Here is a 13,532-nt window from a genome sequence, read left to right as displayed (position 1 = left end):
AAAGGAAAACACTGCATTCCAGCATAAGAACCTTATCCCATCTGTGAAACATGGTGGTGGTAGTATCATGGTTTAGGCCTGTTTTGCTGCATCTGGGCCAGGATGGCTTGCCATCATTGATGGAGCAATGAATTCTGAATTATACCAGCAAATTCTAAAAGAAAATGTCAGGACATCTGTCCATGAACTGAATCTCAAGAGAAGGTGGGTCATGCAGCAAGACAACGACCCTAAGCACACAAGTCGTTCTACCAAAGAATGGTTAAAGAAGAATAAAGTTAATGTTTTGGAATGGCCAAGTCAAAGTCCTGACCTTAATCCAATCGAAATGTTGTGGAAGGACCTGAAGCGAGCAGTTCATGTGAGGAAACCCACCAACATCCCAGAGTTGAAGCTGTTCTGTACGGAGGAATGGGCTAAAATTCCTCCAAGCCATGTGTAGGACTGATCAACAGTTACCAGAAATGTTTCATTGCAGTTATTGCTGCACAAGGGGGTCACACCAGGTACTGAAAGCAAAGGTTCACATACTTTTGCCACTGACAGATATGTAATATTGGATAATTTTCCTCAATAAATAAATGACCAAGTATAATATTTTTGTCTCATTTGTTTAACTGGGTTCTATTTATCTACTTTCAGGACTTGTGTGAAAATCTGATGATGTTTTAGGTTATATTTATGCAGAAATATAGAAAATTCTAAAGGGTTCACAAACTTTCAAGCACCACTGTATGTTGCAGCATTACAATTTCCCTTCACTGAAAACCTGTTCCAGCATGACAATGCCCGTCATGAATGAACCTCACGGAACACCTTTAGGATGAACTGGCCTCCTCACATGGCATCAGTACCTGACCTCATTAATGCTCTTGTGGCTGCATGAACAAAAATTCCCACAGCACCTGCTCCAAAATCTAGTGGAAAGCCTTCTAGAAGGGTGGTCATCGGCTGTCCATTGCTAGGTGATGATGACTGCTTCATTAGGATGCACAGAAATCTCCTTTCCTAATGAAGCGCCTTGCACAGTAAGGTAGGACAAATGACGTTGTGCTCCCATCGTGTTGTCTCTCTGGACCTCCAGACCTGGTGCCATGTGGTGCATAAAAGTGTCACAGCCCTGATGGGTATGGAAGTTGCCCCGCAGTGACAACTGACTTGCCAAGTGATGCCATCCATTGGCCATTTGAGTGGCTCTTCCGCATGCCATCTGTTGGTGTGCCATTGACCCTGTTGGGTTCATCTGCCACATTGCACCAAAAAGCACCCTGCGCCAGTGCCTTATTGGGGATGTACTATTGAACCCATAGCTGGAACCCAGGCAGGTGCTACCACTCCGGGTCAGAGTGGACCTGGGAGCAATGGTGATTTTTGGAAGTGGTAACTTCACTTTCCCCAATACTCAAGTCCTCCTGGACCTGAGACTCACCACCGGTTGCAGTTTAAAGTCATACCCAGGACTATCTACTATTACCTTATCAGGGTAACAGTGCAATATAACAGCTATCATGGTAATTATGCTCCTCAGCCATCATAGCAAAACTGTGTCTTCCATCTTCCAAGTGCGACTTTTGACTGTCCATATGGGGCCGTTCTCCACAGGAGCAAAGTGATGAGACTCCAGCCAGACGTAGGGCACCAGGATGGATCAGGCGTGTCTGAAGAGCAACCGGTACAAATAAAGTAACCTGAAGCTAAACCTATTAAAAAAAATTTGCAGCATGCCACCCAGTCGTTGATTATTTTCCTAAATCAGCACACCCTATTGTGTGCTATTTCTTCCTTAACCTCAGTATCTGCCACCTGTATGAAGTATCCTGTCCATTACTCACATTCAGAACAAAGGATCGATGCGCTTGGTGTGATGATTTGTTGATCATGATTCCAGAAATGGATTAGTCAGGTCTGGATACTAACACAGGCCCGGAAGTTGTTTTGGATTTCAGGTAAAAAAAAAAATCCCAGAGATGCTGCCTTTGCCCAAGAAAACAAACAGTTCACCTGTTATATAAATACAGCAACCAGAGTCGATTTCCAGGTAAGGAAAATAACTGAGCAGCAGAAGAGTGAAGGTTACTATAACAGCAAAGTTGGGATTAAATCAAGAATGTGATGTTCACCAAGTACATTTGAGTGTTATGGTCAGGTGCAGGGCTGTAGTACTCGAGTCCGGACTCGGACTCGAGTCCGTCTCGAGACGTTTTTTTGATGGACTTGGACTTGACTCGGACTTGCTTGTAATTGGACTTGGACTTGTCTCGGACTCCCCTAGTGGTCTCGCTAAATATAGCTGCAGGACTCATCAAGTCCACCAAGGAATCCGCCAACCAATGGTAGAGTCTCACACTTGAACTTGTTACTTTAAGATTCTAAATATGTTTTATTATCTTCCCGTGCGACCTTCATTGTTTTCTGTCACACATAGCCTATACAGCGAAGATGTCGGCTAATTCGGGGGTAATTAAATTCGCCTACACAAATCACCATGAGTTTTCAACAACAGATCAGAAAAAGAAACACCGGGCAGACTGCAGATTCTGCAAAAAAACAATTTCAGACACGCTTGGGACGACGTCCAATTTTAACAGACACCTGCAGAGGAACCACCCAGCAAGGTAAGTGAGTTAGAAAGTGCTTAGCTTTATCTTGTGCTAACAGTAGCGAACACTGGCCAATGGAAGATACGGATACGACGCTACAATTCCTTACGTTAGTATTTTTTTCATCAGGTAAAACGTTAGATGCTAAATGAGAATTAAGTTACAATATTAACTACGTGCTCCACCCTCTTGAGGTGTGTGTGTGTGTGTGTGAGAGAGAGAGTGTGTGTGTGTGAGTGAGAGTGTGTGTGAGTGAGTGAGTGAGACTGTTGATTAATGTTGACAAATGATTCTATGGGGGGGGGGGGGTTGTTACAGTTAATGCTCAAATAAAAATTACTTATTTCATTACACTCACGGCATGTACAGTTTTTTTTTTTCAGGCAAGGCATACTCTAACCACAGGTACACACTTACAGTATAATACTGGTAATAATTTTTCACACTTACTGTATGAGTGAAGCTATATTGTACAAGCTATTGTTTGTATATATACACAAACCATAAGTACTGTGACACTGTGTTAGTAATAACCCAAAGTTATTATCTTGATGTTCCAAGTATATGACTTGTATTTGCTGTCCTGGACTTGGACTTGACTCGGACTCGAACCTCTTTGTACTCGGACTTGACTCAGACTCGAACCTCTTTGGACTCGGACTTGACTCGGACTCGAACCTCTTTGGACTCGGACTTGACTTGGACTCGACTAAGGTGGACTTGACTACAGCCCTGGTCAGGTGTCCACAATCTTTTGGCATTATCATGTACATATTACTAAGGAATACATAGTATGCTTTTATATACACATAATTTTGGCAATAACGTGTATAATACACTCAATGGCAACATGAAGCATGATCTCCAAATGATTGTGGAAAATTGGGTTGGAATATCTTAATATTGGAATCATCTTAATATGCATTAATACATTTCACTCAATGGGAATCCATTTTCAAGATGTTCTCTCTACTGTTAAACTTATAACTTCATTTATAAATTTATAACTTCACTTGTTGTAAAGGATTGAACTTGTATTTTAAAATTCAGGACAGTTTTGCCAGACCCTGATGGAGTTGGATGATGGGCATGCTCAATGCCCCAATTACTTGGGACCAAAAGAATCTTCAACAAGCACTTAAAGTGCCTTGCCCAGAGTATAATGCCAATAGCAACACACCAAGCATAACTTGCTGGCCAGAGAAATAATGCTGACTGTTTATTATCCTCCTGTGATGCTGCATTCTCACAATGGGGACTGAAGCAAACGGCAGACACGGTTTCTTATCCCTCTGGGAATACAAATGTAAACTCTTTAGCTGTGATTGTGCTGGAGGCTGGTATTAAAGCTGCACTGGCAACACTGACACAGCTGATTGAAGACTTAACTCATTGCATATTACATCCACCCAAGAGAGTGATTGGGCTTTTCCACAATGTGCCACTTTTACTGGAGCTCTTATGTGCATTCAAGAGCACATTGAAGCTGTGACCAGCACGGACACTGAATATAAAATATTTTGAATATGGACTTGTATTTCTCTGTATAAAATTACAATAAACTAAATATAAGATTATTAAACTTATTTCTAGATATTTTTTGACCAATTTCAAGACACTTTTGTTTTGTTCATTTTAAGCATTTATTTCTTAAAGAAGCACCATTACATACCTGCTAATAGAACAAGAAAATGCATCTCCCTTGAGCTTGACATTAGTTTAAAAGATTACAAATAGGTTTAATCATCTTATATTTGGTTAATTGTAAGCTTATAACAGGAAATACTAGACATATTTAACTACATTCAACTGATATTTTCACTTGTGAAGATATTTTTTTGCAGTGAGGACTCACTCCCACCCACTCACAAAGGAATTGTCTGCTTCCACAGACACTCTTGACCAATCCCACCCACTCCTTAAGTATTTTGTACCAGCCACAATTTAAACCACAATGACCCTGACCAGGATAAGGCAGTTACTGAAGTATATTAATCTTAATAAACATATCATCCCCCACTGGGGAGATGCATTCAGCAAGGATCACCTGTTCTGCAAAGAGAACTGGAGGTAGCATTATTATGCCTATTGTTGTGCTTACGTTTTGCTCTTGCTCTCTCACATAAATATACCGAAGTGCATGTAATGCCAGTAGGATTTCATTCTAAATGAGTATGTTAATAGAGACATGAATCACCCCGCGTCAGTGTGTGACCTGTGACTCAGGCCGGCTTTGCACTCGTTGCCACCAATGAAATTCACCACACCAGATAAAGGCATCCTTTTAACAGTATCCTAGCAACCACAGTCTGTGCAAATCCATGACCCTCATACACTACATCTGTAGTGCTACAAACATGTTCACACACACACACACACACACACACAGAGACAGAAAATTATGAGGATTTCATTTTTCTTCATCTCCTTTCTCTCAGTCTACATATGTATCTCCCTCCTCTACTTCTCTACCAATCTCTATTTCTCTTCCATGTCTTTCCTGTCCTCTCTACCCTCCCTATCTTGTATTCTCTCCTTCTCACTTTAGTCCTTTAGTCTAGCCATCAGTTTTCATCCCAAAGGTGCTGGCTTCAAACAGCAACTGAAAGATTACTGCACCCATACAGCGCTCAATCTATGTGACAGGACTGCAAATGTAGAGAATGTAAAACACAAGGTTTTCATCGCTGCATGATCACCTGCTCTAAGGTTATATTTTCCTCTTATACTTCATATCTTCTCTCTAGATCCTATTCTTACCAGTTCCTACACTCAGCTATACAATGGTACAAGACACCATCTTGTGAAATTAGCATTGAGCATCTACCTGGTAATAAAGACGAAATAGAGTCTGTCGGATCTGGTTTATTATATGCTGTAGTAAGTTCTGCAAAACAGAAATCTACACAACCAGAATCCATATTTCATCCATTCAAAACAAATTCATTCAAATCCTCTCAGATATTTCTCATTTTCCATTTCTCATTTTCTATCCTTAATTGGGAATATGAGAAATACAAAAAATGAAAATCTAAAAAAGGCACCCTTTTTAAACTCCACATATGTAAAGGCTACCAACAGGGAGAGAAATGAGGAACTGAACAAGGAAGATGTGAGGAACAAAGCTAAAAGACATTGGGGAAAAGGCAACGTTAGATGATGGAATAACTGATATATCTGCCAATCTGGACTAAATCTGTGTAGAGAAAAGCTCGGCCATGAACAGGTTTGTGAAACAAGCAAAAAAACAAAACAAAAAAAACCCTTGACATGGAAAGGACAAATGGACGACAACCTTCTAGAAATGTCAGGTTAATAAGTGAGGTAAATTTGTTGAACCCACAATATCATTGTGTTTATTTTAGGAAGTTGTCCTCCACCTGTCTTTTCTTCCAGGTCAAAATAAATGGCAATCTAAAATTCAATATGTAGGCCAATATTTTAATACATGTTCTGAATCGAAATCATCTGCTAAAGTAAAAACTATTTTGTGTGTGTGTGTTGTAACTTCATAGCAAATAGGGAGAAAAAAACAAATTCAGAAAGCTAGTCGTTTTTCATTTTCCTATTTTTCCCCACAAAACAAATATGGATCGAAAAAAGCTACATGGATTACCCGTCCTATTTAAACATAGGCATTTCTCAATGTAAAAGGAAGTACAGCTCTAGAAATATTTAAGTATTATTTATCTTAACTAATAGTAAGCAATACATACCAGTCATCACATGTTGCTACACAATTGAGCCAATACACTCCATAATTGTATCTGTAATAATAGTCAAGGCTTTGGAAGGTCACCAAAATCACTCTTTATAATTATCCTGTCTTTCAGTCGTCAAAAATTGCCTTAAGCTATGTAAATGGTGTCAGACTTAAAACAGGACTGCAAGCAGAAATGCAGTAATAGCTAAGGTTATTATTAGTTATTTCACAACTTACATTCTTTTTTGGAGCAATAAGATAGTCATTTCTAATACTAATTGTTGACAAGTTGTACAGTGTATTTGTGTTATTGTATTTACACATACACCTATTAGATTTAACAAGAAATGTCACATTGAATATGCAGATATTAATTAATCTAAAGATGTTATTCTGAAAACGGCAATATTCTGATCAGATTTAATATTAAACTATGTTTGATCTATTGTTACAACAAAAGACAAAAGAAACATGGGAGGAAGTGGGCTGATGCCATATTAAATAATATTGTCAAACAGTCCTTTTCTTTCTTAATACTAAAACAAAAGATATTAGTAGACAAAAGATATTAGTCGACAATTCTGTATAATCTCATTGAAACTATCCACTTCCCCTATTATTTATCACGTTGCCTTCAGTGGAATGAAGCTGCTTGTGAAATAGGCTTGACTTACAAAGTGATGCTTTGTAAGTTGGACCAAATCAGAAATCTCATCTTAACTGAAACAAATAGTCATTCAAATAGTTTTATACAATTCAATGTATTTGTAGATAAAGCATATATATATATATATATATATATATATATATATATATATATATATATATATATATATATATATATATATATATATCCCAAAGATACCAAGTTGAAAGACTGGCAAACCTCAAAAAATGTGTCCTAAAAGGTTTATGCTGATGCACTTTAATAGATGGAACTAGATGACTAAAAACAACACGGCAAAAAAAACTTAGTCATTAAAGCTGAAGACTTTGACTGCATACGATGCAAACTTTTTTTTTTTATTGTGTCAACCAAGGATCACTGACTAAACAATGTAGTGCAACATTTCTGAGAGGTACTTCTTTTTAAACCCCCTGACTTGCAGTATATGTAATAATGCCTCATAAACTGTACAGCATTTTTATGCACTGCAAATAGAAGTTGGCCCATGGTCCAGCAAAGGGGTTCCTTCTGACACAAGGTCCTGTATGCCTTACAGCATGGACCAAACCTGAGCATCCATATCCCATGACAAGGAACCTGGGGGATTTTCAACCACACTCCAGAATCTACACTCTCTGTAGATTGACACACATTTCATCCACATTGACCTGCAAGTCTATCAAACCACTCATTAGCCCCAGCCTACAGGGAGCTCAGTGTTAAAGTGTGTTAGGCTAACTGTCATTTCTTTCTAATGTTTAGGCTTAAATAACATGTCACTGTAGAGTGTTTCAGGACCCTGTTCTTTAATAGTGCAGGTTTGTGTAATGTATTTAATATAAATGTGTTGAATATTGCTATAATCAAAACTGATATCTGAACTGATAAACCAGACAGACCTCCATTTTTTTCTACTGTGATAGCAGGTAGTCAGTTTTCCTTTGAAGCAGATCAAATGTTCATAGCTAGAAGTGATTCCACAGATCTAGCTGCACATTATGGCTCTGCCTGCAGCACTCATCCACAACCAGCTATCCTGTCATATTAGCTTTGCAATATGGCCCAGGAAGGCTACATTGTGGCGAGAAAAATAAACCCTCCTTCAGTCCTTATGGTATGGTATGGCACAGTATGACATGGTATGGTATGATACGGTACAGTATGATATGGTATGGTACAGTACAATATGATATGGTATGGTACAATATGATATGCTATGGTAAAGTATGGTATCGTATAACGTTATGATATTGTATGGGACTGTATTACAGTATGATATGGTATGGTACAATATGGTATAGTACAGTATGGTATAGTATGATATGGTATGGTGCAGTACGGTACTGTATTACAGTATGATAATGGTGTGGTACAGTATGGTATGGTGCCGTATGATATGGTATAGTATAGTATGCTATGTTATGATAAAGTATGTTACAGTATGATACGGTATGGTACGATATAGTCTAGTATGGTATGGTATGGTACAGTATTATATGGTATGGTACAATACAGTATAGTATGATATGGTACAGTATTGTACAGTCTGGTACAGTATTATATGGTATGGTATAGTATGGTATGGTGACATACAACATATGTGGAAACTGATCCACCCATGCAGCTGCTTCAATCCATACACACACCCAAGGTCTGTTCAACTTCAGCAGATGTTAGCCACCCACTGACGTGTTGCAGAGCTGTATATGAGCCTTCCATAAGCCTATATATTGTATTTTATCTGCCAAGCATGCAAGAGTAATTCATAGTACATAAACGCAAGGAAGGAAGGAAGGAGAAGCTCTCATATTTAATGCTACAGTATGCAGCTGACATTCTCTCTACATGATCACGATGAATAGATAAAAACGACAGCTGACTGGTGACTGACCAGTCCAACCACTTTAAAACATTTTCAATATTACAGAATTCCTGGAGACGCTGATTATATTATGATGATATGATGGTGTGGTGCCGCAGGTTGTCTCCATCTCCAACTGAGAAAGCGCGTGCTCGCGCTGAATCTGCTGTTGCCCTGTCCATGTCTGTGTCCCTGTCTCTGCGCGCGCGCGCCCTGTGAGTCTGTAAAACGCACAAACGCTTCAACTGACGCCACGTTTTGATCATCATCATCATCATCATTATTATTATGATTATCATCATTATTATTATTATCCAATGAACAATGAAGCTCATGTCCGGATATCCTTGAGCTGTGGTTATGGGTGTGGAGGATGGAGAGAGAGAGAGAGAGAGAGAGAGAGAGAGAGAGAGAGAGAGCATCATCATAATGTTTATAACGCACGATGCGTGATGCGCGGTGCGATATAGCCTGATCCCCACCCACCACGTTAACTTCATTACTGCCCTCTGATAAGATAAGGATGACACTGCTGCGGTGCGGTGGAGAGGCGTCTCATCCAGGGTGTAGGCTATTCCCGACCCTCACTAGGATGAAGATGGATGGAAGGAAGGATGGATGGATGAATATGACACTGCTAGACAACGATAAACATCAGCAGTCCTTATCCTCGCCTTCTTAATGCCTGTCATAACCTGCATGTGCGCGTGCAGAATGCGACATTAGCTATTTATTTACCTCTCCGCCATGGTCCCCTTCCTTTTCCTTTCGTCTGTTATAATCCAGAGAAGGTAATCCACAGAACGTCAGTCATGGTGCTAAAGGGGCTCCGTCACCGCAGTACAGATATCTGGAGCACGCGCTGTATATCTCACCCGCGTCTCCGTCACCACCGACAACCTGACGTCATCTTGCGCTCTTGTGGATGGTGGACGGCCAACGGGTTGCCATGGCACCAGTTCAACGCCGAACTTTAAGCACAAACGTTTATTATTATTATTATTATTATTATTATTATTATTATAGTCTGAGGATTTTATTTAAAGATGCAATAGAGCGGCGGCTACAATTATCGACACCATAACGATCTTTTGGCCATTGCAAAAAATAGAAAAGACTTTCAATATGTAAATCGTGCATGAATAGTTACTCAAACTTCTACTGGGAAAAAAATGAGCTGATGGTTAGTCTACTTAGTGTATCAGATCACGTGACACCGTTCCATGACGCCTTTGTCCACAGTTATCGACACCATTCCATAATTATCGACACTATAGGGTGAATCAGTTGCCCTCACTTTCATAAAACCTGATGCATTTTTGTTTGGGTGTTGCTTTTCACCAATAAAGACATCCTGTAAAAATTTTTGACCATATTCAAAAGTCTAATGGTGGCACCATGAGGTTCATTTTTTGCCAAAAAACGCTTATTTTATGTTTTCGCGTAAGGTTTGAATCACAATGTTGGACTCCATTTATTGATTTCTTGTGACCCAGAGATCATGTTAAGAACCTTTGTAAGGGATTGAGAAGCATTAATGTGATTCATAATACACTACTTTTAAACAATACAAATGTATTGTTTAAAAGTAGTTGAACGATTCAATGAACAGCTAAAACTCAAACTGTGCTTGATAATATAAATATATTATCAAGCACAGTTTGAGTTTTAGCTGTTCATTGAATCATTGTTCAACTACTTTTAAACAATACAAATGTATTATGAATCACATTAATGCTTCTCAAGCCCTTGCAAATGTACTAAAAATGTGTATCTAAGATATTTGGTATACTCTATAAGGTGCCATAATGTTTCATAAAAAGTGATTGAAATTTTGTCATAAAAGTCATAAAATAGCAGCTTTTTCCATAACTTTGAGCTCCTGGTGCCACCATTAAACTTTTGAATTTTGTCAAAATATTTCACCCAATGGTGGCTGGTAGTCTTTCAAACAGGGGAGGCTGGTTGGTTACGATATTTCCAGATTTTAAAAGAAAAAAGAAAAAACACATTAATTTTGCCCATACTCTTGCCTCTGATCTGGCTGATTGTTGGTAGGGTCACAAACTGTGAAATAACAGGTTCTTTTGGCCCATTAGCCTACTGTCCAATATACATGATGGTGGTGTTGGGGGGGGGGGGGGGGGGTAATATTTTAACATTTTATATTTTAAAATTGTGGCATGTTGTTTAAAAATTGATCATTATTGAAAGCAGCTCTTTGTCAGGAACCTCAGCAGTAACAGCAGAGTGTTCTGGAATAGGCACAAGCACTGACCTTGGGGAGCCAAACATAGAGCTGGGTGCCACACATTTCATTCAATGACACTTTCCCTATATTTTACTTATTTTGACTGAGAAATGTTTTATTGACAATTTTGATAACCCTTCACTTTTAATCCAGGTCTGTAGTGTGAAATGTTCTCAGCTGTGTTTTTGTTTAAAAATGTTTTCCAAGTTGTAGCTGTGTTCAATTCATATCCAGAAAAATATATATTCCAATATAATATACTCAGCATAAACATTTTAAATAGATTCTATATTTTTGGTCCATCCATGACATATTACTAAAGTAGCCTATTTACTGTTGTTGATGTGGGTCACTTGCTGTTAGCCAATTCACTTTCTCATACCAGGAGAGCTGAAAGGAATGAGTATTATTCCCTACCTTTTTCACCAAGTCAATTTGAGGCATTGGTCTACCCTGCTCTTTAATTTTAATTTTTTCCTCGAAAGGAAGACTGGCAAATGGCTTCGCCAAAATTAAATTAACAATGCTTGGCATCTGTGCGCAGCTTTCTTGCTAGCTGACTAGCCCCCTCAAGTTCAAGTTCAGTCACTCAAATAAACGAAATTTCTGGAACTAAGATAGCAAACTTGACAACACTATATTTACACTTTATGCTGGTAGAAACCGTATGTAATGAATGAAATCGAAATGTAAGCTGATCTCTTACAATGCACCACAGCACTTGCGAATCCGCATGGGACTGAACTGAAATTCACCACTGCCTGTCTATATTTGAAACGAGCTGTCAATCAAAGAAAATATCCAGCCGCTTTCACCAATCACCAGTCTCCTCACGGAAAGCTTTGTCATGTCCCTCCCACTGTGAGGCTGGGAGTCCGTGGGCGGGTGTTTTCGCAGTATTTGTCCAATAACCGTCTTGCATTTTGAGATTGAAAAGCGCATAGCTCCCAAATGCCATTGAAGTCCACTGAGGCTGGGAGTCCGTGGGACTCCGTGGGCGGGCGTTTTCGCAGTATTTGTCCAATAATCGTCTTGCATTTTGAGATTGAAAAGTGCATAGCTCCCAAATGCCATTGAAGTGCACTGAGGCTGGGCTGCATCACACTGTCACGAGGGGGAAAAACTCACGCACACATTAGGCGAACTGGGGAAAGTTATAACGGAATGATTTCGCACTGTAGTTGGGTTGAGCACATATATTTCTATGATTCTGGATCTGAAATAGCAATGTTATAAGGTCAGCTATAACATAAGCCTAGCACAATTCATCCTACACGATGTTCGTCATTTTTAGAGGAGGCTGAGCCTCCCTCGTTGTCTTAGAGCGATCGCCCATGATTTCACCCAGTGTGTTTTCTTACCAAAAGGAACATAAAAACAAAAATGCATCATGATCGGAGGAACTTTTCATTTTTAGGGGGCAACTGATGCACCCTAATCGACACCCAGATGATTATTTATTTTTTTAAAAATCGGTATGTGGTATTAAGTTAACAAAACATAGTTTTTATTTAAAATTGGTTTTACATAGACTTATTTAGTACAAAATATATTTTATATAAATATATGGATGTCGGTGCTTACGTAAATGATTCTAATGTCTGTAAACAAATGAAGTGATAATATTTAACTTGTGTCAGAAAATCTGTTTGTTTCACATTCTACCCACTTTCTAAGTATTTTTGTAGACCACGTTTTGTTAATCATTCGTTGTTGTTTGTATCAATTTCTAGTTTTGTAGCTTACAATAAATGTCAACACGCAATCAACATTGTAACCACATGAAAATTCAGGTCAAAGGTCGCATGTCATTCCTGGAGCCAAAATATAAAATGTCTACTGATATTGTGGTAGATATCACATTGTTGTTTTATTGTGACACAAACAATAATTAAGATGAAAAAACAGAAATCTGGAGTGTGCATAAGTATTCACCCCCTTTCATATGAAACCCCTAAATAAGAGCTGGTCCAAAACAATTCACTTCATAAGTCACATAATTAGTTGATTAAGATCCACCTGTGTGCAATCAAAGTGTCACATGACCTGTCACATGATGTCTGTATAAATCAACCTGTTCTGGAAGGACCCTGACTCTGCAACACTACTAAGCAAGCAACATGAAAACCAAGGTGCACTCCAAACAGGTCAGAGACAAAGTTGTTGAGAAGTATAGATCAGGGTTGGGCCATAAAAAATATCCCAAACTTTGAATATCCCAGGGAGCACCATTAAATCCATTATAGCAAAATGGAAAGAATATGGCACCACTACAAACCTGACAAGAGAAGGCCGTCCACCAAAACTCACAGACCAGACAAGGAGGGCATTAATCAGAGATGCAACAAAGACACCAAAGATAACATTGAAGGAGTTGCAAAGATCCACAGCGGAGATGGGAGTATCCGTCCATAGGACCACTTTAAGCCATACATTCCACAGAGCAGGGC

At 39.0% G+C, this 13,532-nt stretch overlaps 1 protein-coding gene across 1 annotated transcript in view; it reads right to left on the bottom strand.

Annotated features, from left to right (window-relative positions):
* arhgap39 (Rho GTPase activating protein 39) overlaps nucleotides 1–9,674 on the bottom strand; it is a 96,633-nt gene extending 86,959 nt beyond the window's left edge. The window contains exon 1 of the mRNA XM_060914042.1: nucleotides 9,570–9,674. Within this exon, the coding sequence (XP_060770025.1) occupies nucleotides 9,570–9,580 (11 nt within the window). The 5' untranslated portion in view covers nucleotides 9,581–9,674. The remainder of the gene's footprint in view (nucleotides 1–9,569) is intronic.
* Between the last annotated feature and the right edge of the window lie 3,858 nt (nucleotides 9,675–13,532).

Source organism: Neoarius graeffei, chromosome 2 (genome assembly GCF_027579695.1).
Source record: "Neoarius graeffei isolate fNeoGra1 chromosome 2, fNeoGra1.pri, whole genome shotgun sequence".
NCBI classification, from domain to species: Eukaryota; Metazoa; Chordata; class Actinopteri; order Siluriformes; family Ariidae; genus Neoarius; species Neoarius graeffei.
The sequence above is the reverse complement of the archived record's forward strand: the minus strand, read 5'-3'. Positions and strand labels throughout refer to the sequence as shown.